This window comes from Aquarana catesbeiana, linkage group LG09, assembly GCF_042186555.1.
Source record: "Aquarana catesbeiana isolate 2022-GZ linkage group LG09, ASM4218655v1, whole genome shotgun sequence".
Classification (NCBI taxonomy): domain Eukaryota; kingdom Metazoa; phylum Chordata; class Amphibia; order Anura; family Ranidae; genus Aquarana; species Aquarana catesbeiana.
The window spans coordinates 30,379,351-30,407,102 of NC_133332.1; the positions used below are offsets into that span (position 1 = coordinate 30,379,351).

The following is a 27,752-nucleotide window of genomic DNA, read 5'->3' on the forward strand; positions in this document are numbered from 1 at the left end:
CCCTCCTTCTCGATATCTGAGTTTCAATGTTCCCACAAATCCGGTAAAAAGAAAGTGTCTATTCCAGGCCTTAGAACGCCTGGAAATGCAGGGTGTGATTATCAAGGTTCCGCACAATGAAAGATTCAAGGGTTTTTACTCAAATCTCCTCAGTGCCAAAACCAAATGGAGAGGTAAGGCCCATTTTGGACCTCAAAGCTCTCAATCAATTCCTGAACAATCGATCCTTCCGTTTGGAGTCGATTCATTCGGTGGTAGCTTCCCTAATAGGGGAATATTTGGCATCCATAGATATCAAGGATGCATACCTGCATGTACAGATTTTCGAACTTCATCAAAAACTTCTGCAATTCACAGTAGAGGAGCGTCACTTTTAATTAGTGGCGTTACCATTCGGTCTAGCCACAGCCCCCTGGGTGTTCCCAAAGATTCTGGCCCCGGTCTTGGCATCCCTAAGATCTCAAGGAGTCTCAGTTGTGGGGTACTTAGACGATCTTCTACTAAGAGATCGATCACACCCAGATCTAGCACGAAATGTAGCCAGGACGGCCCAGTTCTTGGAACTCCTGGGTTGGGTTCTAAATGTGGAAAAATCGGCCCTTCGCCCGGCTCAGGTTCTGGAATACCTGGGCCTGATTTTAGACACAACCCAGGCAAAAGTTTTTTTTGCCTTCCACAAAGGCCAGGACTATAGTGGAGCTTGTCCGGATCATAAAAAGAAAGAGGAAGCCTTCTTTTCGGCTATGCAAGATTGTGTCGTCATCCGACGCAGTCCCTTACGCACAGTTCCATTCAAGGCCATTCCAGAACAACATGCTGGAAGCCTGGAACAAGAACACTCAAGTTTGGATTGTCCTATGTCTCTGTCCCCGAGGGTGAGACAGAATCTCTCATGGTGGTTGAGGCCCAGCAACTTGCAAAGGGGGAAATCATTTCCACCAATAACCTGGAGGGTGGTGACCATGGACGCCAGTCTTTTTGGCTGGGGAGCAGTCCTGGAGGAAGCATCAGTCCAGGGGAAGTGGTCCCGATCAGAAAAAAGCCTGCTCATCAATATTTTAGAGATTTGGGCAGCCCGGTTGCCTCTAGTTTTCTGGACGGCCAGGTTACAGGGATCCCCTGTCAGGATCCAGTCCGACAACTACACAGTGGTGGCATATATCAACCACCAGGGAGGCACCAGGAGCCAGGCGGCCCAGGAGAAAGTAAATCATATTCTAGCTTAGGCAGAGAAACGTGCCGTTTTCTATCAGCAGTATTCATCCTGTGAGTGGACAATTGGCAGGCGGACTTTCTGAGTTGCCAACAGTTGGAATGGTTGTTCATCCCGAAGTTTTTCATCAGATCTGCCAACGATGGGGTACCCCAGATATAGATCTGTTGGCGTCCAGATTCAACACCAAACTGGACAAGTTTGTATCCAGAACCAGGGATCCATCTGCTGTCGGAGCAGATGCATTAGTAGTTCCTTGGGATCAGTATTCCCTGATGTATGCATTTCCTCCAGTTCAAGTTCTACCGCGGCTGCTGCGCAGGATACAGGAGGAACGGAAGCCAGTGATCCTGGTGACCCCGGCTTGTTCCTGGAGGGCTTGATACACAGAAATTGTAAGGTTGGCAGTTGGGGATCCATGGTTTCTTCCATGCCGTCCGGACCTACTGTCCCAAGGACCCATATTCCATCCTACTTTACGGTCGCTAAATTTGACGGCCTGGCTATTGAAGCCAGAATCTTGAAAGATCGAGGTATTTCGGGTTCGGTTTTATCTACCCTGATAAATGCTAGAAAGCCTGTCTCTAGGGGCATCTACTATAGAGTCTGGAGATTGTATATTTCTTGGTGCGAGGCCAAATGGCACCCTCGCAGATATGATTGGGAGGATTCTTGCCTTTCTACAATCAGGAGTGGAATTGAAACTAGCATTAGGTACAATCAAAGGGCAGATCTCGGCCTTATCGTTTTTTTTTTTTTTTTTTTTCAGAGACCGATTGCATCACATTTATTGGTGTGAACCTTTATTAAAGGGGTGACGTACCCGATTCCACCAGTTGAGCCGCCTTTATGTCCCTGGGATCTGAATCTAGTACTATCAGTTCTGCAGAAGCAGCCATTTGAGCCTATCAAGCATATTCCATTGATCCTGTTGGCAGGAAAGTTGGCCTTTTTGGTTGCTATAACCTCGACAAGAAGGGTGTCGGAGTTGGCCGCCCTTTCTTACAAAGAACCATTTTTGGTTCTACACCAGGACAGAGTGGTCATCTGCATCCGTCCTTGTCCAGATTTTTTACCTAAGGTGGTTTTCAATTTTCATTTGCATCAGGATATCACTGTGCCCTCCTTTTTTCCGAATCCTAGGAGTACGGAGGATAAGTTGCTACACTCGCTTGATGTAGTGCGGGCAATCAAGGTCTATTTGAAGATGTCAGCTCTGTTTCAGAAGACTGATTCCTTTTTTGTCCTGCCAGATGGTCCTAAGAAGGGACAGACAGCGACAAGTTCAACTATTTCTAGATGGATTCGCCAGGTCATTATCCAGGCGTATGAATTAAAACGCAAGGTTCCGCCTTTTGGTTTAAGGGGAACATTCCATTAGAGGGTTCAGTGCATCTTGGGCAGTGTATCATCAGGTGTCTATGGTTCAGATTTGCAAAGCGGACACTTGGTCTTCAGTACATACATTCACTAGGTTTTACCAGGTGGATGTTAGAGCTCAAAAAGAGGCTGTATTTGGTCACAGTGTGCTGCAAGCAGCATTGTAGGTCCTTTGTCCTGTGGTGGGCTTAGGATTACTGTGTTCCCTCCCCTTAGGGGCATTGCTTTAGGGCTTCCCAGATAGTCATTATTATGGTGCTCTGTGTCCCGTGATGTACGATAAAGAAAAATTGATTTTTCCTACAGCTTACCTGTAAAATCCTTTTCTTGGTGTACATCACGGGACACAGAGGTCCCTCCCCTCTTTTCTGGGATCTTCATTGCTTGCTACAAAAACTGAGGTACTTCCTGCATGGGAGGGGTTATATTGGGGGAACTTCCTGTCTATTGGTTGCCAGTGTCCATTCACCTATAGGTGGCGTATAACCCAGATAGTCATTATTATGGTGCTCTGTGTCCCGTGATGTACTCCAAAAAAAGGATTTTAAGCTGTAGGAAAAATCCATTTTATGAGGTTAATTCACTATTGTTTACTGCATACGATAACAGGGTCACGTGACTCATTTGCATAAATTATTGCATGCGGTAGAGTCCAATTCACAAAAAAAAATGATTATGCGTTTTTACCGTAAAATGAAAAATATACTAGTAAATATCGTCCAAAAACCATGCGGTAAGCTCTTAAGTCCAATGCACAAAAGTAACAGAGTTAAAAAAAAAAAAAAAAAAGGCGATTTATGCTCCCGCTGTCTGCCTCCTCCACCGCTTGAACATTCGTAAATAGGTAAGGGTTGGGTGAGCCCCCCCCCCCATGTTGGGCATGTGGGCTGGTATAGTTCTGGGGGGGGGGGGCACACGCTCACCCCCCTTCTTCCCTGAACTGCCGGGCTGCATACTTGGATAAGGGTCTGGTATGGATTTTGGGGGGGGGACCCTACATCATTTTTGTTTTTACATTTTGCCGTGGGGTTCCCCTTAAAATCAATACCAGACCCATAATTTTTAATTGCCAGCATGTTCTTTTTACATTCAGCTGATGACTCATCGGTGGTTAACCACTTCAATACAGGGCACTTAGACACCTTCCTGCCCAGACCAATTTTCAGCTTTCAGTGCTGTCGCAGTTTGAATGACAATTACGCGGTCAACCAACACTGTACCCAAACTAAATTTTTATCATTTTGTTCCCACAAATAGAGCTTTCTTTTGGTGGTATTTGATCACCTCTGCGGTTTTTATTTTTTGCGAAACAGATAAAAAAATGACCGAAAATTCTGAAAAAAATAAAAGTTTTGCTTTTGTTTTTGTTTAAAAATTTTGTAAATAAGTAAGTTTTCTCGGCACTGACGGGCACTGATAAGGCGGCAGCGATGAGGTGGCACCAATGAGCGGGCACTGACGATGGGCACTGGTAGGCTGTACTGATGGGTGGCACTGATATGCAGCACTGATGGGCATTGATAGGCGGCACTGATGGGCACTTATGGGTGGCACTGATGGGCACTGTTAGGCAACACCTATGGGCACTGAAAGGCTGCACAGATGGGTTCTTATGGGTGGCACTGCTGGGCACTGATAGGCGGCACTGCTGGGCACTGATAGGCGGCACTGCTGGGCACTGATAGGCGGCACTGCTGGGCACTGATAGGCGGCACTGATAGGCGGCACTGCTGGGCACTGATACGCGGCACTGATGGGCATCCCTGGTGGCACTGGCAGTGGTAGGCATGGGAGTGGGCACTGATTGGCAGCTGCCTGGGCATTGATTGGCAGCAGCCTTTGCACAGATCAGTATTTCCCTGGGGGTCTAGGGGGGCATACCTGGTGGTCCAGTGTGGCTGGTTTCCCTGGTGGTCCTGGGCGGCTTCCCTGGTGGTCCTGGGTAGGATTTGAGGGGGGGCTGTGCTCCCCCTGTCAGGAGAGCAGCCGATCGGCTCTCCTCTACTCGCGTCTGTCAGACGCGAGTGAGGAAAAGCCGATCACCGGCTCTTCCTATTTACATCCTGATCAGCCGTGATTGGACACGGCTGATCACGTGGTAAAGAGTCTCCGTCAGAGACTCTTTACCTAGATCGGTGTTGCGGGGTGTCAGACTGACACCCCGCAACAACGATCGCCGCGATGCACGCCCCCGGGGGCGCGCAGCGGCTCATTATCCTGAGGACGTCATATGACGTCCAGTCAGGATATTGAAACCACTTTGCTGACGTCATTCTGCTATATGGCGGGCGGCAAGTGGTTTTAAGGACGTGGCGTCCGACTTTCCGGCATACTCCTTAGCCACAAGCTTTTTGCGCTAAATTACCGCATGAAAAAATGCAGTATTTACTGCTCAATTGAACAAACACCGCATTCGTTATTTAACGCAAATTCTTAGTGAATTGCACTTTCAAAACTGATTTGCCGCAAGTGTTATTTTACCGCATTTTATTGATCATTATTTAACTTTTAGTGAATTGACCCCATTGCAGCTTACAAATCCTTAGATGTAGTGGCTGCATTACTTTTTTTTTTTTCATACTTTTATTTTACTCTGGTAATTCTGTAAGCAACACACTTCCTGTTTTAGGGTGACAACACTCACTCACTGAACTGTATCTATGGAGGAGCAACGTTGTCACCATAGAATACAAAGTGTGTTAGGACACCAGAACCCCTCCCTCTTTCCTCATTTGTATAACATAGGGAAAGTCTTCTGTAATCCACAGAGAGGTGGAAGCAATGCTAACTGGTAACAGTAAAAAAATGTAGAGAAGTTATCAGCTCACTGGATTTCCAGCAGGATCAACCTTTTATCAATGTAGACCTCTCAAACGGATATAACAAAATTCTTTCAGTAGTATATTTAATAGACCAAAGAGGAGCAAATCGGAGAATTTCTTACACTGTATTACCAAGAGTACTGGGACGCCTGCCTTTACACGTACATGAACTTTAATGGCATCCCAGTCTTAGTCCGTAGGATTCAATATTGAGTTGGCCCACCCAGTGCAGCTATAACAGCTTCAACTCTTCTGGGAAGGCTTTCCACAAGGTTTAGGAGTGTGTCTATGGGAATGTTTGACCATTCTTCCAGAAGCGCATTTGTGAGATCAGGCACTGATGTTGGACGAGAAGGCCTGGCTCACAGTCTCTGCTTTAATTCATCCCAAAGGTGTTCTTTCGGGTTGAAGTCAGGACTCTGCAGGCCAGTCAAGTTCCTCCACCACAAACTTGCTCATCCATGTCTTTATGGACCTTGCTTTGTGCACTGGTCCAAATCATTTGGTGGAGGGGGGATTATGGTGTGGGGTTATTTTTCAGGGGTTAGGCTTGTTCCCTTAGTTCCAGTGAAGGGAACTTTAAAGGTGTCAGCATACCAAGACATTTTGGACAATTTCATGCTACCAACTTTGTGGGAACAGTTTGGGGATGGCCCCTTCCTGTTCCAACATGACTGGCCACCAGTGCACAAAGCAAGGTCCATAAAGACATGGATGAGCGAGTTTGGGGTGGAGGAACTTGACTGGCCTGCACAGAGTCCTGATCTCAACCCGATAGAACACCTTTGGGATGAATTAGAGCGGAGACTGCGAGCCAGGCCTTAACTGACTCCTTATCATGATGAATCGTCAGCACATGCTCAGGAGGCACAGGCTTTCACGGGAAGCACGATCTGCTGCTACACTGGCTGGTTGGATTCCATCTCTCACAGTTGAAGAGTACCTATGATAAAAATTACAGACCTCTACACGCGTTGTGATGCGGATACCTCTAGAGTAAAAGAGAATATATCACCTACTATGTGATACATCTCTGAATTAGCCATTCCTCTTCATGTGTGTCTACCACACTCTACAGACTTTTTTTTTTTCTTTTTCTTCTTCTTCTCTCCCAGGCTCTAATGAAGAGGGAAAACCTCGAAACGCGTTAACCTACCTTGAGCATTTGCCCTTGCATGGGTATAATGAATTATTAATTTTTAATGAATATCTTGTAACCCATTTTAATGAATTTGTAGTAATTTCTTTGTATTTACCTACTTTGTCTATGAATAAATCATTTCACTTTGATTCATGCGTTATATCACACGCCTTCCACCCCTTTTTTTTTCACTTTGTGCCTGGATATACGCCATACTTGCATAAACACATGCACAAGCATAAATCCCTGGGTGCAGCCTATGTGCGTCCATTGATTTACACACATGTGTGTAATTTATACACCTTGATTTACTAAAACTGGAGAGTGCAAAATCTGGTGCAACTCTGCATAGAAAGAAACGAATCGGCTTCCAGGTTTATTGGTCAAAGCTTAATTGAACAAGCTGAAGTTAGAAGCTGATTGGCTACCATGCACAGCTCCACCAGATTTTGCACTCGCCAGTTTTAGTAAATCAACCCGACTGTGTCTCCTGGGCATGGAAATATGCCCACAGTCTATGTGGTATAGCCTTATGCATATGTGAGGCCAAAGCCACAAAGCAGTTTAAAGCACGCTACAGGTAGGGACTCAGTTCATTGTACAGTGCCTTGAAAAATTATTCATACCCCTTTGAAATTTTCCACATTTTCCCATGTTACAGCCAAAAACGTAAATGTATTTTATTGGGATTTTTATGTGATAGACCAACACAAAGTGGCACATAATTGTGAAGTGGAAGGAAGATTATAAATGGTTCAACATTTTTTTCTAGAAATAAATATGTGAAAAGTGTGGGGGACATTTGTATTCAGCCCCTTTTGCTCTGATACCTCTAACTAAAATCTAGTGGAACCAATTGCCTTCAGAAGTCACCTAATTAGTAAATAGAGTCCACACGTGTGTTTTTTTAATCTCAGTATAAATACAGCTGAAAAGGTTGTAGCCTCTATAGAGATAAGCTAGATCAGTGTTTCTCAACTCCAGTCCTCAAGGCGCCCCAACAGGTCATGTTTTCAGGATTTCCCTCAGATGAATCGGCTGTGGTAATTACTAAGGAAGTGAAACTGATCAAATCACCTGTGCAAGATAATGGAAATCCTGAAAACATGACCTGTTGGGGCGCCTTGAGGACTGGAGTTGAGAAACACTGAGCTAGATACAGACTAGATATGGTGTGCCATCATCCAATTAGAGACAAAAACAAAGAAACTGGGAGATCAGTCCCCAACTGGTCACCCAAAGGGGAAAAAAACACAAGGATTATCTCGGCACTGACTTAAAGTGGCTGTAAACCCTTTACAACCACTTTTTCCTAGGTAAGCCTATAATGCTCTCCTGGAGGTACTGTGAATTTCTCCTAAACTTGCACAGTTTAGGAGATATTCACTGTATGGCGTCAGCACATGCGCACTGAAGAAACATCTTGTATGTGCCGTTTCGTCATCTGCTGTGCCGTGACCGGCGGCTCCCGCACGCATGAACAAACAGCCTCATGAAGGCCAAGGAACACACCAGACAGGTCAGGAATAAAGTTGAGGAGTTTAAAGCAGGGTTAAATTATATATAAAAAAAAAATGTCCCAAGCTTTGAACATCTCAAGGAGCACTTTTAAGTCCATCATTCAAAAATGGAAAGAGTATGGCACAACTGCAAACCTACCAAGACATGGCCATCCACCTAAACTAACAGGCCGGGCAAGGAGAACATTAATCAGAGAAGCAGCCCATGGCAACTCTGGAGGAGCTGCAGTGATCCACAGCTCAGGTGGGAGAATCTGTCCACAGGACAACTATTAGTCGTGCTCTCCACAAATCTGACCTTTATGGAAGAGTGGCAAGAAGAAAGCTATTGTGGAAAGAAAGCCATAAGAAGTTCTGTTTGCAGTTTGCGAGAAGCCATGTGGGGGACACAACAAACATGTGGAAGAAGGTGCTCTGGTCAGATGAGACCAAAATTGAACTATTTGGCCTAAAAGCAAAACACTATGTGTGGCAGAAAACTAACACTGCACATCACCCTGAACACACCATCCCCACTGTGAAACATGGTGGTGGCAGCATCATGTTGTGGGGATGCTTTTCTTCAGCAGGGACAGGGAAGCTGGTCAGAGTTGATGGGAAGATGGATGGAGCCAAATACAGGGCATTCATCTTAGAAGAAAACCTGTTATGCCGCGTACACACGGTCGGACTTTTCGTCTACAAAAGTCCAACGGACGCTGACGGACTAAAGCTGGCTGGTAATCCGATCGTGTGTGGGCTTCTCCGGACTTTCAACTGACTTTTTCAGCCTCAAATCCGACGGACTTTAGATTTGAAACATGCTTCAAATCTTTCCGACGGACTCGAGTCCGGTCGAAAAATCCGCTCGTCTGTATGCTAGTCTGACGGACAAAAACCCACGCTAGGGCAGCTATTGGCTACTGGCTATCAACTTCCTTATTTTAGTCCGGTGTACGTCATCACGTAAGAATTCGACGGACTTTTGTGTGATCGTGTGTAGGCAAGTCTGTGCGTTAGAAAGTCCGCCGCAAGTCCGTCGAAAGTCTGTCGGACAGGCTGTCGGACTTTTGTAGCTGAAAAGTCCGACCGTGTGTACGGGGCATTAGAGTCTGCAAAAGACTTGAGACCGGGGCGGAGGTTCACCTTCCAGCAGGACAATGACCCTAAACATACAGAACAAGGTTGCGTTGCGCTAGGATATTTATCATGTGAACTCCTCAGCGTGACTATAATATCAAAAAAAATTTTTTTGGACATTATTAAATAAAAAGATCATAAAAGGTGTTTACACCCAATTGCTCAAAAGTGTAATGTGCACATAAATTAAGTATATATCAATCTTCCAATCTGCAATCATGCAATCACTAAAAAATAAAAAATATATATAAATTATTAAACTACAGGATCATAGAAGGTGTTTACACCAAATTGCTCAAAAGTGCAATGTGCACATACATAAAGAATATAATATATATATCTTCCAACATGCAATCATGAAATCACATATGAATATACTGTGCACAAAATTTATATATAAATTCATACAAAACGTGTAATAATTCTTATAGAGTGCAACATGCATATACTATATTATAAGCAAAAAAGTAAATACGTTAAAGTGCCAAGTGAATCTTATAAAAATAAATTAAATCTGTAGAAGTATCTGTGCATAACATCTCCCAAAAACGTGCATATACCAGTGTCCAAAAATATCCAGACAAAAGAAGAAAAATATCCCAAAAGTACATTAAATGTCCAAATTAGGTGTTATCCAGTGTGCTTGATCCAAGTGTCGCAAAACCATGCCACAATGTGCCTCGGTGACCCCCCCAAAGTAGTTGCGCTCACCTTAGAGCGTGTGACACAGTGATTAGCTGTATCAAATCATGCTGTGGAGCCACCCCCAGGCTCTGTATAGCTAATTAGATGCGGTCTCCAACCTGGATCAATGTAGCTCCATACCATAAATATAAAGAGAGACTGTATAGTGTAATACCGTAAAGAATGTCTTTATTAAAACATAAGCCCACTCCCCACATAGGGGTACTCACATTTCCCTGGTGCGTGAGTGCACCATTCAATACAAGCTTCGTAAAAACCGCCGGTCGGCGTGTAGTGTGGTATACGCTTCTTCCAGCAGGACAACGACCCGAAACATACAGCCAGAGCTACAATGGAATGATTTAGATCAAAGCATATTCATGTGTTAGAATGGCCCAGTCAAAGTCTAGACCTAAATCCAATTGAGAATCTGTGGCAAGAAATTTGCTTTTCACAGACGCTCTCCATCCAATCTGACAGAGCTTGAACTGTTTTGCAAAGAAAAATGGGCAAAAATGTCCCTCTCTAGATGTGCAAAGCTGGTAGAGACATCCCCAAAAAGACTTGCAGCTGTAATTGCAGTGAAAGGAGGTTCTACAAAGTATTGACTCAGGGGGGCGCTATACAAATGTACCCCACACTTCACATATTTATTTGTGAAAAATGTTGAAAACCATTTATCATTTTTTTTCCACTTTACAATTATATGCCACTTTGTGTTGGTCTATCACAGCGGTCTCAAAACTGCGGTTCTTTGCTTGCTTTTATGTGGCCCTTGGGGCACGGTTTCATCCACTGATACCAACAATGGGGCATAATTTGCCCCCACTGAGACCAGTGAAGGGGCACAATTCCTCCCAATGATCCGAACAATTCCTCCCAATGACCCCAATGATGGGGCATTGTTTTTTCCCCACTGACATCGGGACCTTCTCTACTGCCAATGGCCAGGATTCGGCCCCCCCTAAAGTCCAAAGGATCGTAAACTGGCCCCCTGTTTAGAAAGTTTGGAGACCCCTGGTCTATCGCATAAATTCCCAATAAAAGAAATTTATGTTTTTGGTTGTAACATGACAAAATGTGGAAAATTTAAAGGGGTATGAATACTTTTTCAAGGCACTGTATAGAGTTAGACATGCACAAATATTTGCTGATTGGGTATGCTTGGACATCATCAGCATTCTCATGTATTTTAGTTTAGATTATTGTTTGTCTTAATTTTTTTTTTAAATGTAGTTTGTTTTCTATATATGAAATCTACAGGCTTCTCTTTCTTTACCCCATTCAGGCTGTTGTGGTGTGTATGTCTCCTGTCCTGCTGAGGCTTATAGGATTGCGGGCATTCTCAATGGCCACCGAGACCTATGTATCTGGATCCCTCTCTGCTGCTTATGTCACTTGTCCTAATGACAAAGTGGCCAAAGACATTGCCAGGTATGTAGTAATGAGCTCCGGGGATGGGTCGGCTCTGAACACTGGAATGGGGTTGCTGCTGGTAATTTCCTCCAGTTTATAGAAATCACAGGACTTTCCTCTGAGGAACCTCTCTGAACATAAGTCACAGATTTCCCCAGCTCAATGAAACGGGATCAGGAGGGCTGTTTTTTTTAATATTGGCTAAATAATTACTTTTCATTTAACTGCATTTGACCTAATTTTATCTTTTTTCTTTTGTTTATGATAGTTCAGCATCCTAAGTTACAGTGTCTCAGTGTACAGTATTAGTGGTGCAGAAAGGACAGATTGGCCTAAAAGATGAAAAAATAATATGCAAAATGCTGGGAAAAGAAGAAAAATAAAACCCTCTGGAGAAAATTAGAAAATTAAAAAGATGAGCTTAATCCAGGTTTAGGGAGAGGGGTTTAAAGTGAAACACAAACCTTTTTTTAGTGATGGATAGATGGGGAAAGGTAAGAACCTCTGTCAGTTTATTTTATTGTTGTCTGTGTCCCCATCACGGTGATTTCTGCTCGCTTCCTGTTTTCGTGGCACATCAGGAAGTGTAAGGAACTCCCACCAAAGTGAGAGAAAGTTCCACACTTAAAGGAGAAGTCCAGCCAAAGCTTGTTTGGCTGCACTTCTATGGATTACAGGAGTGCAATTTGTTTTGCACTACTGTGACCCATTTTCAGCAGAGAGCAGGCTGAAGTCCGCTCTCTGCTGACGTCACAGAAATCAGTCCAGGCACCGTGTCATCCCGTCAATGGGAGTCAGGATCCGCCAGGGGCCTGGACTGACACCAGTCTCAGCCCCTCAGTGAGCTGTTGAGAGCCTGAGACGGCCGCTCCCCACCCCTCCACAGCTCAGCAGTCACAAGGGCCACGTACCTGAGGTGAGACCGAAGTAGTGGGGAGGCCTCCCTTGCACCTTGGGTCCTTGAAGCCTCTGGAGATGGAGACAGAGACTTGGTGGACACCGAGTGGCAGGGGTGCCAGGGGCGCGGAGCACCATGCAAGCCTTAGTCCGAGATCCGAACCGAGGTCAAGTCCAGTTTGGCAACGAAGTATAGAAGGGTTAATCAGAAGAAGAATGGTCGAGATCCAAGCCGGGGTCAGTTCCAATCTGGCAGCTGAGTACAAAGGGGCAAAGAAGTACAAGGTACAAAGCCGAGGTCAATGGAAAGCAGCAAACAAGAGTAGTCAAATAGGTTTCCAGGTCACAAGTTCAGACAGATCACACACTAGCACAGGAACAAGGGGGGGACTAAAAATAATCCAGCAATTTGGGAGTGTCTGGGCTGGGCTTATATAGGGAAGTTTGAGGTCACTTCCTGTGCGCCTCCTGGGTATTTTCCCGCCTTTTTCCATCAGGTTTAGGTCACTTCCTGTGGGCCTCCTGGGTATTTTCCCGCCTTTTTCCATTGGCTTGAGGTCACTTCCTGTGTGCCTCCTGGGTATTTTCCCGCCTTTTTCCATCAGGTTTAGGTCACTTCCTGTGTGCCTCCTGGGTATTTTCCCGCCTTTTTCCATTGGGTTGAGGTCACTTCCTGTGTGCCTCCTGGGTATTTTCTCGCCTTTTTCCATCAGGTTTTCTGCGCAGGTGTGTAGTAAGCCCTGGACTTTTACATCAGCGCTCCAGTGAGTGCGGAGGGGCAGTGCAGAGAGCTGCTGATTGACAGTCTGCAGCTCTCTGCTCGGGGAGCTACGAAAACCGAGCCATCAGCGATGTTCGATCGCTCGGTTCTCAGTGTTTCGAGGCGTCGGGGGACAGATGCAGCATCCACTTAGATAAGTATGATACTGAAAAATAAAATCAAAAATCCCTTCTCTTTTAACATTTCCCTTTACCTTGATGTGCCATGGTGAGATTTCTACTCCCATTTCTGTGCTGGTGACAGTTGTCACCAGCACAGAAATTGAGGGAAAATCTACCCAGACAAAAAAAAGACTGTTAAACTATATTAAAGTGGATACAAATATTGGTATCACTCCATTGCCATATCCGTAACTATACTATACAACACAATGAAACCCCTTGGTACGGACTTTAGAGGCAAAATTGGACCTTAAAGTGATTGTAAGGGTTTGTTTGTTATTTGAAAAAAAAAAAACACGTCATACTTACCTGCTCTGTGCAACTGTTTTGCACAGACCAGCCCTGATCTCCTTTTCTGGGGTCCCCCGACGGCGCTCCTGGCTCCTCCTCTTCGGCGAGTGCCCCCCAGGCAGAGCCGATTTCCATGGGGGTACTCGTGCGAAGGCGCTCCAGAGTCCTGCTGTTGCATCCATTGACGCAGACAGCAAGACTCGGAGGGCCCCCCCCCCGTCACTGGATTTGATTGACAGCTGCGGGAACCAATGGCTCCTTCTGCTATCAATCCATCTAATGAGGAACCTAGACAGCGGCTGGAGCTGTTGGGGTCGTCCTCGACGCTGGAAGGAACGGGTTCAGGTAAGTAAAAGGGGGGCTCGGAGGGGTGCTGCAGCACACAAGGCTTTTCACCTTAAGGTGAAAAACCTCGAGACTTTACAACTCCTTACTATTTTAAACCAAAAAAAGGTTTGGTTTGCGTTCCACTTTATCTATTTTCTTGATTAAATAAACGAAAGGGGAGATTTTCTAAAACTGGTGCACACAGAATCTGGCACAGCTGTGCACAGTAACCAATTGGCTTCTAACATTCTAATTAAGGTAAACCAACAGTGGAGCCTTGTGGCTTTACTGCCCGCTTCCCACTGCACATGCGTGAGTCGCGCGGTGCTTTGTGAATGGACGGCTGTCTTCTGAGACACACACAGGTCCCAGAAAACAGCGGGGGGGGGGGGCTCACCGAAGAAGAGGATATGACGTCCTGCTCCGCGGACCAGGTGGATCGGAAGTGCAGACTGTACTTCATAAAAAGGTAAGTTAAAAGGAAAAATAAATTTTTTAACTAGCCAAAAACGAGGGGTGGAGAGGTGGTCTTTCATTTAAGACTACCTCTCAAAAGTAGGTAGAACTCCGCTTTAAGCTTTGCAAATAAAAACCTGGAAGCTGATTGGTTACTATGTACAGTACATCTGCACTAGATTCTCTGTACACCAGATTTGGTAAATCAACCCCCAAAGTGTTTATTAGAGAGACCTATACTGAGAGGAACGTGTCCATATTTCTCAAAACTTAAAGCGGAGTTCCAACCTAAAGTGGAACTTCCGCTCATCGGATTCCTCCCCCCCTCCGGTGTCACAATTGGCACCTTTCAGGGGGGAAGGGGGTGCAGATACCTGTATAATACAGGTATCTGCACCCACTTCTGGGTATAGCTAGCCGCAGGGTCCCCGCCCACCCCCGTTGTGTTGTGGGAAATACACAGTTCCCACAACACAACAGGGACCAGTGTAGACACGCAGCGCGATTCGCGCATGCGCAGTAGGGAACCGTGCAGTGAAGCCGCAACGCTTCACTTCCCGATTCCCTCAGTGAGAATGGCGGCGGCAGCACCCGAGGACCGAGGGACGGTTCGGTCTCGGGTGCCGACATCGCTGGACCCCGGGACAGGTGAGTGTCCTTATTTTAAAAGTCAGCAGCTGCAGTATTTGCAGCTGCTGACATCTAAAAAAAAAATTTTAGCGAAACTCCGCTTTAATAGTGAAATTCTGATTCTGACCTTTTATATGTAGCCTGCTAATTGAAGATAGTACATGTATGTTAAAGCATGTTTCTGCGTGTGTTCTAACATGTATGATGTTTTTGTACAGGGGTCTGGTGGAGAAGAAGCTGGCAGCCTGTGTGAACATTATACCACAGATCACCTCCATGTGAGTTAAGCACCCGGCTAACACATACCTGTTTCTTATATCTCTTGTCTCCCCACTTCCCCGTCACATGTGCCATCTAACACCATTGTCTTCCATGTCACACTCATTTCAGATCTCCCAGCCTGTATGTTTAAGGTTTTTTTTTTTATTAACCAATTTTTTTAAATAAATTGTTGGGGCACTATTACTCCCACTGACACCAATGATGGGGCGCCATTCCTCCCACTGACACCAATGATGGGGCGCTATTCCTCCCACTGACACCAATGATGGGGCGCCATTCCTCCCACTGACACCAATGATGGGGCGCCATTCCTCCCACTGACACCAATGATGGGGCGCCATTCCTCCCACTGACACCAATGATGGGGCGCCATTCCTCCCACTGACACCAATGATGGGGCGCTATTCCTCCCACTGACACCAATGATGGGGCGCTATTCCTCCCACTGACACCAATGATGGGGCGCCATTCCTCCCCACTGACGCCAATGATGGGGCGCTATTCCTCCCACTGACACCAATGATGGGGCGCCATTCCTCCCACTGACACCAATGATGGGGTGCCATTCCTCCCACTGACACCAATGATGGGGCGCCATTCCTCCCCACTGACGCCAGTGGTGGGGCGCCATTCCTCCCCACTGACGCCAGTGGTGGGGCGCCATTCCTCCCCACTGACGCCAGTGGTGGGGCGCCATTCCTCCCCACTGACGCCAGTGGTGGGGCGCCATTCCTCCCCACTGACGCCAGTAGTGGGGCGCTATTCCTCCCCACTGATGCCAGTGGTGGGGCGCCATTCCTCCCCACTGACACCAGTGGTGGGGCGCCATTCCTCCCACTGACGCCAGTGGTGGGGCACTGGGGATGGAGACCCCCTGGCCTAGGCGAATGATGCACACTGTTCTCTCCTTTTGCCATCTTTTATATGCACGTCGCATATCCCAAGAAGTAAAGCCTTTTATTCAGTAAAGATGGAGGGGACAGGCCTAGCGGGGCGTCATCGGGATGTGTGCCAGCTGAACCCGGAACAGTCGGAAACCTCTCAATGGCGTCATACCAAAACATTGCAGTGCGGGACTGAGCTCTGCCAGAAGTGAAGAGGATCTCAGCTGGTCAGTAGGGGTCTAAAAAAAAAAAATGGTGCTGGGGGGGCGAAAATGTGCTCAGTAATATGTTTTACTAACTTCCTCCTGGTTCTGATTAATGTTACTGTTAAAAGCCAGTTATGCATTAGTGTACTGCAGCCAGGCTGCATTTATGCACACGGACATATAAAAATATTCCATCTTTCAAAATAATCCAGTGTAAAAAATGCTCGTTTTGGCACGCAATTATGAGAGTTTATGGGCATACGGCATTTAGAAGTGTGCATGTCCACTCATTCTATTGGCTACAATATTCATTTATTATATAAGCCACTAGAATATGTTTGTGTACATACGTGTGTAAATTATGCCAGTAGGCTCCTCTCCGAATGCATTTTTACGCCCCTGATTGCTGCCTAAAATACAAATTTAAATGCCGCAACGTGCATGGACAGATTGGCTGAAATAGAGCTGCTTTTCTGCCCATGTGCATGAGGCTTTACAGTAATAAATATGGGGCTTGTTTATGGTTTTTTTTACACTGCTCAGTGCTGCAACAAGGTTTAAAGTACACTGGAGAATTGGACCACAGCTCTCGCATACAAAGCAATGGTCTGGCTCTGCAGGTATGATAACGTCAACGGCAGCGCGACACACTTAAGGAGGAGGAAAGAATAATGTTTGTTCCATTTACATTGAGCAAGAAAATGCAGCTAATGGGCCCCCCAGGTATTGGGCAGTAAGGGGCCCCCCATGTATTGGCCAGCAGGGGGCAATGGGCTAAGGGCATTCCTATCATGAGATGATTCTACTGACTGCCCAAACCAACAGTGCTTATGGCTGCCTGCAGGAGTGAGCTCGGTGATCTATTTTTCTGCACTGCTTCCAGTTATAACCGAAAGGAATATGTGTGCTGTGTCTTAAAGTAACCCTCAACTCCTAAAAAAAAAAATGAAATAAACATACAATGCAAATATCCCAAATAAACACTTGATAAATGCCACTTCGTAACAGGTGAGAACGCAGCAGAATGTGCAAAATAGTGAATCAAATTAATATAAAAAATAAATTAATATAATAAAAAAAAACAGTTCCTAAATCGCTCCCAATCAAAAACCTAATGATTGACCATACAAGTCCATCCAGGTGCTCATGAAAGTGCTTGGTGCTCCAACAATAGAAGTGGTCCAGTGCTCAAGGTGCTTATAAGACAATCGACCAGGTTCAGCAGCAAAATCCCCGACATGAGAATAAAAGCCTCAGCCTGCCAGTGGCAGCTAATGCTCAAAATTTTTTTTTGGGGGGGGGGGCGCAAACAAACTGAGAAATTCTGAAAAAAAAAAAAAAAACATCAAATGCAGCCTCACTGTGCCCCATCAAATGCAGCCCTCACTGTGCCCCATCAAATGCAGCCCTCACTGTGCCCCATCAAATGCAGCCCTCACTGTGCCCCATCAAATGCAGCCCTCACTGTGCCCCATCAAATGCAGCCCTCACTGTGCCCCATCAAATGCAGCCCTCACTGTGCCCCATCAAATGCAGCCCTCACTGTGCCCCATCAAATGCAGCCTCACTGTGCCCCATCAAATGCAGCCCTCACTGTGCCCCATCAAATGCAGCCTCACTGTGCCCCATCAAATGCAGCCCTCACTGTGCCCCATCAAATGCAGCCCTCACTGTGCCCCATCAAATGCAGCCCTCACTGTGCCCCATCAAATGCAGCCCTCACTGTGCCCCATCAAATGCAGCCTCACTGTGCCCCATCAAATACTGCCACTGTGCCCCTGCGCCCGCTCACCGTCTGACCGGCACTTACCCTATCTCTTGGTGGCGGTTCAGGCAAACTGGGAACTTGCAGCGGGTCAAACAGCGGTGAGCTGCGTCCTCCATGTGTCTCCTCCCCTCCTCCTGATAGGTGTCCAATAGCAGAGCCTGTCCTTTCATCTTATCAGGGGACGGGTAACTGGCAGAGAGGTGGTTCAGTGTTAGAAAAGCGAATGTTCATTTGCTTTTCTAACACACCTGGGTGTACTCCGAGCACAATGCTTTGCGCTCGGAGTCCACCTATTTTGAAGCCTATTAGAGCCTCTGGCTCTAATCAGGTGCTTCAAACATACACCCTCGCCGCTGTAATTCCGGCGTCCGAAAAGGGGCCGGACACCTGAATAGGGGGTGGCAGCGGTGGCCATGGATAGATTCATGCTATGCATGAATCTATCCATTATTCATAGAGGGGGTGGTGCCCGTGCGCTCTTGATGGACGGGCCGTCCCTGCAGCCTGCACTCCATCAACAAGCTCCGACAAGGGTATGCATCAAATAGAAAAAGGGAGAAGCCTCATAGTGCAATACTAATTAAAATAGCTCACTAAGACCCCTTTCACACTGAGGCAGTTTTCAAGCACTTGCTAGTGCTAGAAATGGCCTCCAAAAAATGCCTGAAAACTGCCTCCTATTCTGTACAATGAGTGCTTTCACACGTTTGCGGGGCTCTTTAACCATGTGATTGGCTGTGTCCAATCGCAGCCGGTCACATGTAAGCCCAGAGATGCCGGTAATCGGCTCTCCTCGCCTCACACTGACAGAGTGTGAGGAGAGGAGAGCCGATCAGCGGCATCTCCTCACAGAGGACATCTAGGCATGTGATCAGGGCACTGATAATTAGTGCCAGCAGTGTGCTCACCAGTGCCAGCAGTGAGTGCCCACCAGTGCCAGCAAACAGTGCCCACACGTGTAAGCAATCATTACTCAGTGATGCCAGTCAGTGCTACCCATCAATGGCCATCAGTGCTGCATATCCGTGTCGCCCATCAGTGCCTATAAGTGCGGCATATTTGTGCCTCCTCATCAGTGCCGCCTCATCAGTGCCCATAAGTTCCACCTCATCAGTGCCCATCAGTGAAAGAGAAAAATTACTTATTTACAAAATTTACTGATATTTACTGATTTACTGACTTATTTTTTTCAAAATTTAGAGTCTTTAGGGAAAAAAATAAAAAACCAAGAAGTGATTAAATACCACCAAAAGAAAGCTCTATTTGTGTGAAGAAAATGATAAAAATTTCACATGGTTACAGTGTAGCATGACCGCACAATTGTCATTCAAAATGTGACAGTGCTGAAAGCTGAAAAATGGCCTGGGCAGGAAGGAGGGTGTAAGTGCACAGTATTGAAGTAAATAAGGGCATCCCAGTCTTAGTCCATAGGGTTCAATATTGAGTTGGCCCACCCTTTGCAGCTATAACAGCTTCACCTCTTCTGGGAAGGCCGTCCACAAGGTTTAGGAGTGTGTCTATGGGAATGTTTGACCATTCTTCCAGAATTCATCCCAAAAGGTGTTTCTTTGGGTTGCGCTCAGGACCGGTCAAGTTCCTTCACCCCCAAACTCGCTCATCCATGTCTTTATGGACCTTGCTTTGTGCACTGGTCCAAATAATTTGGTGGAGGGGGGATTATGGTGTGGGGTTGTTTTTCAGGGGTTGGGCTTGGCCCTTTAGTTCCAGTGAAGGGAACATTTTGTCACTGTGAAAAGACATTTTGGGCACGTTCATGCTCCTAACTATGTGGGAACAGTTTGGGGATGGCCCCTTCCTGTATAACATGACTGAGCACAAAGCAAGGTCCATAAAGACATGGACGAGCGAGCTTGGGGTGGAGGAACTTGACTGGCCTGCACAGAGTCCTGACCTCAACCCGATAGAACACCTTTAGGATGAATTAGAGCGAAGACTGCGAGCCAGGCCTTCTCATCCACATCAGTGCCTGACCTCACAAATGCACTTCTGGAAGAATGGTCAAACATTCCCATAGACCCACTCCTAAACCTTGTGGACGGCCTTCCCAGAAGAGTTGAAGCTGTTATAGCTGCAAAATGGTGGACCAACTTAATATTGAACCCTACAGACTAAGACTGTGATGCCAATAAAGTTCATGTGCGTGTAAAGGCAGGTATCCCAATACTTTTGGTTAATATAGTTTATATATAAAAAAAAAAAAAAAAAATCTCCATTCGATGGTTCCATGTACAAGCAGCAATAAATTCCAGCCAAAAAAATACATTATATAAAAACACACTAAAACAATGTGCTAAAAATTGTTTTTCAAAAAATAAATTAATTAAAAATGCAGGAAAGGCAATAACAGGTATTCAACTGTTATTAATAAAGGAGTTGATATCCCACTCCCCATTAAAGGAGTTTTAAAGGCAAAAGGTTTTTTATCTTCATGCATTCTATGCATTGACATAAAAAACCTTTTGTGTGTATGAGCCCCTCTACTACTTACCCTGAGCCCCTTCTCTATCCAGCGATTTCCACGATTCCCTTGGCCATCCAAAACTCTCCTCCTGATTGGCTGGTGCACAGCCGCGGTGCCATTGGCTCCCACGGCTGTCAATCAAAGTCAGTTAGCCAATCAGGGGAGAGGGGACGTAGCCGGGTCGGGGCTCCATGTCTGAATGAATATACGGAGCTCTGACTCGGCTCAGGTGCCCCACATAGCAAGCTGCTGGTCTATGGGGACATTCGTCAGGAGGGAGGGGCCAGGAGCAGCGAATAGGGACCCAAGAAGAGGAGGCTCCAAAACCAACTGCACAGAGGAGGTAAGTATAACATGTTTTTTTGTTTTTGTTTTTTAAAAGCGAGACTTTACAATCACTTTAAGACCACAAGGCCGAAATGTATTCAGGTCAAAAATCCACCGTGAACCACTATACTTTTATATTTCTTTTCTTGACACCAGACAAGGTCAGTCAGACATCTCCTTCTCTGCAATGCCATAAAGCCATATTTTGTGTCTGCCCATGTTGTTGACAAAACGCGCCAGGGCTGAGTTGCGTCAAGGATATGTACTGACTTTGTCTGCTGTCAATAAAGTGTAAAAGAAATTTGTAAGTTCTATATATAATTGTATTCTATTTTATATGTATTGCACACTGCGCTCACTGTGCACACGGCACTAATAATGTTTTCAGTACATGCTTACATTCTTTCGAGTCCTGATTAGAATTAGCCTGCCTATGTTACGCCCCTTGTTACCATAAACATACAATTGTAATACTAATGTGATACTTACGTAATCATGTGTATAAAAACATTCAGTTGCGTCATAATAAAGCAGAACAGTTATTTGGAAAGATGCTGAGCGTATCTTTTGTGTCTGTTCCCTACTGCAGTAGTTATTATTGATTTGGAACCACTAATCAATATGAGGATAGGAGTTGCCTATCTATAAATTCCCATGTCAAAAGCTTGCTGTAATTCAAGCAAAAAAAGTTGCAGTGGAGTGTGGCATGAAATTTTACATATTTCTTTCAGTTAGTATTTGCAGTTCCTGGGATGGGAAGGCAGATGGATTGCAATGGGGCCTGACTCTCCAGCATGAAATTCAGGGACTTGGTTCACCGTCAAGCAGATAGGCACTGTAGAGGCAATGGTTGTTTACGCCATGTCATGTTCACAACTATCTTCTGTTTCCCTCACCAGATATGAATGGAAAGGGAAGATCGAGGAGGACAGTGAGGTATTACTGGTAAGTCGTCATCCTGATGCCTGGCAGACAATGCAGATTGCTCTGCATGCAGCAGATATGTTTCATATTGTGTGCAGCTTCTGATCTGTCCGTGCCGCTACACTACACTATTGAATGATTCCTGTAACCATAAACTATTTTTTTTTTTTTTTTTTAAACGTAAGGGTCTACTCCTGAAGAGCGACTCCAAACATCAACAATTAAAATCAGTCACAAATACTAGCAGTATCCAGCAGTGTTAATTTTGTTGACCAAAATATTTTCGGCGACAAAATTAACGCTGGTACTGGAGATTTTAGTCGACTGAAATATGACTAAAACTATTCAGATGACTAAAATATGGCTTAAACTAAAATGCCATTTTAGTCAGACTATAGCTAAAACCAAATCGAAATTTTATGTAAAAATTAACACTGGTATCCAGAAATACTTGAAACGCATTGAGCAAGATTTACTAAAACTGGAGCACTCAGAATCTGGTGCAGCTGTGCATGGTAGCCAATCAGCTTCTAACTTCAACTTGTTCAATTAACCACTTCAGCTCCGGAATGTTTAACCCCCCCCCCGACTTCATGACTAGGCCATTCTTTGCGATACAGCACTGTTACTTTAACTGACAATTGCGCGGTCGTGCGATGCTGTACACAAATAAAATTGACTTCCTTTTACCCCCACAAATAGAGCTTTCTTTTGGTGGCATTTGATCACCTCTGCAGTTTTTTTTTGCACTATAAAAAAAGAAAAAAAAAAAGGCTGACAATTTTGAAAAAAAAACTACTATTGACTTTCTGCTTTAAAACATGTCCAATAAAAAAAAAAAAAAAAAAATCTAATTTCTCCATCAGTTTAGGCCAATATGTATTCTGCTAAATGTTTTTTGGGAAAAGAATCACAATAAGTCTATATATTGATTTGGTTTGCGCAAAAGTTATAGCGTCTGCAAACTATGGGATATATTTTTATGTAATATATATATATATATATATATATGAATTTAATTTTTTTTTTTACTAGTAATTGCGACGACTTATAGCGGTATTGCGGCGGACAAAACAGACAATAAATGACACTTTTTGGGGACCAGTGACACCAATATAGTGATCAGTGTTAAAATATATACAGTGTCACTGTAGTAATGACACTGGCAGGGAAGGGGTTAACATCAGGTGCGATCGAATGATTAAATGTGTCCCTAGGGAGTTCTTTCTAATTGTGGGGAGGTACTTGTACTTTGGGATGACAGAGCTCCATGTTCCTGCTTAGCAGAAACACAGGATCTCCTGTCTTCCCTTGTCACAAAACAGCGATCTACCTTGTTTACATATGCAGACCACCGTTCTGCCTCTGCTGGGAATGACAAAGGAAGGAATTTGACCGGCTGATCTCATTAGCACACACCCCGCATCATCCACCCTCAGCTCGTCAACGCCTTCCTGTGTCATGACCTAAAGTCTGTCCAGGAAGTAATGAAGAAGTGTGTTTAAACAACTATGAAGAGAGTGAGATAGACTGGTGTAGAATAAATGAAAAGCTATTTTTTTTTCTTGTAAAATAAGTACATTTATTGGTACATAGGGGAGCTGGAATTTAGAAGGTGAAAAAAAAGGTCAAAAGGAAAAAGATAAAACTGCGCATAGGTAAATATATACACAAATTAAAAAGCTGCAGTCCCTATGTATAACACAAACATAAATTAAACCAAGTAAGAAAATGTGAAACCGCGCTAATAGACTGATATAGATGACAATTGACCATCATAGGGTGCAAAAAAAGACCATGTGAATATATGGAGCGTATAAGTAATTGCTCATAAAAAATTTGCATTCAATACATGTGCAAAAGTGCATAATCATGTGCATCAGTGCAAATTTTGAGACATATTAAAAGTCCATATAATAAATGCGATGACCACCCAAGTGCTGATGAGTGTTGAAAGTTTGTTGATGATTAAATATGAAGTGTCAGATCCACCGTCACCAAATATAAAAGCTGGCTGCTTACCAGAGACCCATGACCCCCCGCTACAGAGGGTCTGGGTAAGCTGTTAAGGAATAATCACTCCGGACCACCATCAAAAACCAGACAGCTCCGCTGTGTTGAAAAGTTGGGGGCCTTGATATCAGATGGATCAGTAGTGGGTCAGCAAACCCTCAGCATGGAAAGCCATAAATGGAAAGAGAGCTCCAAATAGTGTAAAATCCTTTGGTTTTATTAAACAAAATGTATATAAACACTCGCATGTAAAATAACACTGGCGAACGAAGTGAAGAGAAGTCTGGGGCACCGGCCGGATACCCTCAGACAGCCCGTCCTGCTGGTAGGCACAGTGATAGGAGGTGACGCGAACACGTCGCTCCGTTCCGCCCTACGTGGCATATCGTAACAAGATTACTTCTACCAGGGGCATACTTCTCTTTTACATGGGAGTTAGAAAGCTGAGGAGTCTGGCTTCTTCCTCTGGAGCTGCCTGAAATCAAAACAAGGCAGCAGGGGAAGTGGGAGGGGTTGTAGCACAAGCACTTTTGCACATGTATTGAATGCAAATTTTTTATGAGCAATTACTTATATGCTCCATATATTCACATGGTCTTTTTTTGCACCCTATGATGGTCAATTGTCATCTATATCAGTCTATTAGCGCAGTTTCACATTTTCTTATTTAAAAAAAAGGTCAACTTACCCTGCAATGTAGGTATTAATGACATGAGGGAGGGGATGTAAACGGCCTCCTGAAAACAGCAAAGTGCCTTAGGTAATACCCACTTGTGATGCTGATCCTCCCATCGTTAAAAGAGCTCAAATCCAATGAATAAAAGGGGCTGGCTAGTGACAATCAGGCTGGGGAGGAAAGAGCTAGTTAATTCTAGACATCTTCCAGCCAGGAAATTAGGTGGGCTCTATCTCACTTTCCGCAACTTCTAATGTACATTTCTAGAAGCTCACAGTGTGCAGTGAAATCAGAGTAAGCGATTTCAGTCCAAGAGAGGAGCCGATCAGTGGCAGCCTGTAATGCAGGGCCCCCCTATCCATGTGTCCAGCCCCCCTAATCTACATGCGGGTGCCGGACGGATTCCAATAGGTTTGTTTTTGGAGCACGTGATTAGAGCCAGAGACTCTAATAAGCTTCAAAAAAGGGTGGGCTCCCCAGTTGTGTGGCAATAGCAAATTTGATATTCGCTATTGTCTTCCAGATTCTCCTCCCCAGCTAATCAGGAAGCAGGTCCTAAAACCAGTCACCCGATTTGCCGGGAGGAGAAGCGATTCTATTGGCTGCCTAGGAGGGAGGAAGGAGACGCACAGCGGCTTCCGTGATGCAGAGGAGGAGGAAATGCAGGGGAAGCTGCTGCCCGTCACCCGGAGGAAGCGCTGCCCATGACCTAGATGGGGGTAAGTGCGGGGCTGGTAACTGACCCAACCAGGGGAGTTTGGCTGTGGGTGCATTGTTTGACCCCCCCCCCCCAAAAAAAATATACCACCAGCTGTCACTGGAGCTGATACAATTGTGCAAGAGTGAAGAGAAGGCCGGATTTCAGTTCTAATGGCAGAGGTAAGCATCTATGAAGGACTTTATCTGTGAAAATGATGGTGCCTGGAATTGGACTTAAAAAACAGGCATACGGGTGTATTTGTGCCACTTAATAAGGTTATTGGTGTCACCAGGATTGTTATAGGTGAAGGATTGTGAAATACAACATGTTATGTTCTCTGTCCACATTAACAGGCTTCCTCTTCACAGCAGCACATCGTTGTCACCTTCATGAGATCAATAATGACTTTCCTGGTACCTCATTCTCACCTTTTCTGTCCCTGTCTCCCTACAGATGATTAAGACCAGGTCATCCAAAGTTCCATCTCTAACGGAATATGTCAGGTGAGAAGACATTATTGCGCTCACTGTGGGGTTGTTGGTATGGGTTCCCAAAAAATAAAAATAAACGTTTAGGAGACATTTATCACCGATTATGGAAACTCTGTAGCTCTAATGTTGAGAAGGAAGAATAAGCCCAACCGTGTCCTTTTAAGCCAGAGATATCCGTACCACCACATGTATGTGGACACCGGACTGGGAAACTCCTCTAAGGTTCTTTTTTTTTAGTGTAAAGTTTTCCACCCATAGCAGCCAATCGGAACCAAATTTTCTTTTCCAATAAACCTCCCGATACAGGATTAGAGTCGTATCTGAATCAAAATGTTTTTTTGACTTTTGGATAGAATATCCACTTAAAGAGGTTTAAGTCTAAATCAATGGTCACTGCCAGCCCCTCTATTATAGGCGGGCATACCACACTATGTAAGTCACTTCTAAAAACGAGGATTGTAAATACCTATTCAGAGCTATCGTCAGGCCGGACACGTGACTCGCGGCCGATTTACAGCTCCGATATTTGGCTTCTGCAGGAGGTGCTGAGCTCTCCCTCTGATATCAGCCGGGGAGGTCACATAGTTGCTCAGCCCCTGCCGCAGAAGCCCTGTCTGGGAGATGTAAAGCCGCTGCGAGTCACGTGACCGGCCTGAAGATAGCTCTATATAGGTATTTACAAGAATCGTTTTTCGAAAAAACGTACACCGTGTGGTATGCCTGCCTATAATAGAGGAGCTGGCAGTGACCATTGTAAGTGTTTTTTATTTTGAATAATAGCTGCGGGGGCGGGGCAGAGACACAGACATGGAGCTAACAGGCAGGGAGGAGGGGTGAGGGGGGGAGAGGAGAGCAGAGAGGAGAACTGCCGATGACGAAGGGACATACTCTGACCACGGTGGTTAGGGCTCAGCAGCCCTGATTTTCGTGGTCAGTGCAGAGAGGGGGATACAGGAAGTGGCAGGTTCAGCCAGTACATTGTGGTCTGCAGGTGGATATAGAAGGGTCAAAACAGGGATTTGCAACTAGTCAATCGTGGACACGTAAGGGGTAGATTGTGACCAACCTCCATAATGCTGTCCTCAAACCTTTATCCCAAAAAATATATTTCTGAAACTGCTTAAAAAGCGTTAGCTAGAGTCAGGCCTTAATTTGTTAGAAACTTGCGTAAATTGCCTCTAATGCTACTATTCCATCCAACACTACCCTCTCCAGACAAGGCTGCTGTTCCTGGGTGACCCCATTGCTCCTCCATAGATAAACAAGGGACCCTATAACAGGAAATGTGTTACTGATAGGCTCACAAGATAAGAAAATAAAGGAAAAAACGCCTAAATAAAGAAAACTAATGCAGCAACAACATTTAAAGGAAATCTCTGGTCACATCATACACTTTCATTCCACAGTGCATCCGGAAAGTATTCACAGCGCTTCACTTTTTCCACAGCCTTATTTCAAGATGAATGCATCATTTTCCTCAAAATTCTACAAACAATACCCCATAATGACAATTTGTTTGAAATCTAAAAATAAAAAATCCCATGTACATAAGTATTCACAGACTTTACCATGACACTCTAAATTGAGCTCTGGTGCATCCTGTTTCCACTGATCATCCTTGAGAAGTTTCTTCAACTTGATTGGAGTCCACCTGTGGTAAATTCAGTTGATTGGACATGATTTGGAAAAACACACACCTGTCTATATAAGGTCCCACAGTTAACGGTGCATGTCAGAGCACAAACCAAGCCATGAAGTCCAAGGAATTGTCTGTAGTACTTTGAGACAGGATTGTATGGAGGCACAGATCTGGGGAAGGGTACAGAAAAATTTCTCCAGCATTGAAGGTCCCAATAAGCACAATGGCCTTCATCATCCGTAAATGGAAGAAGTTTGGAACCACCAGGGCCCTTCCTAGAGGGGGCCACCCGGCCAAACTGAGCGATCGGGGGAGAAGGACCTTAGTCAGGGAGGTGACCAGGAACCCGATGGTCACTCTGACAGAGCTCCAGCATGTCTCTGTGGAGAGAGGAGAACCTTCCAGTAGAACAACCATCTCTGCAGCACTCCACCAATCAGGCCTGTACGGTAGAGTTGCCAGACGGAAGCCACTCCTCAGAAAAAGACACCTGACAGCCCACCGGGAGTTTGCCAAAAGGCA

General features: G+C 45.1%; 1 protein-coding gene across 2 annotated transcripts in view; it reads left to right on the forward strand.

Moving 5' to 3' along the window:
• The window catches only part of CUTA (cutA divalent cation tolerance homolog), a 53,324-nt gene that overhangs the window by 23,809 nt on the left and 1,763 nt on the right, over positions 1–27,752 (forward strand). For both annotated transcript variants that reach the window (XM_073598189.1, XM_073598188.1), the window contains exons 2-5: positions 11,168–11,313; positions 15,057–15,116; positions 21,687–21,732; positions 25,554–25,603. In XM_073598189.1, the coding sequence (XP_073454290.1) occupies positions 11,168–11,313; positions 15,057–15,116; positions 21,687–21,732; positions 25,554–25,603 (302 nt within the window). The remainder of the gene's footprint in view (positions 1–11,167; positions 11,314–15,056; positions 15,117–21,686; positions 21,733–25,553; positions 25,604–27,752) is intronic.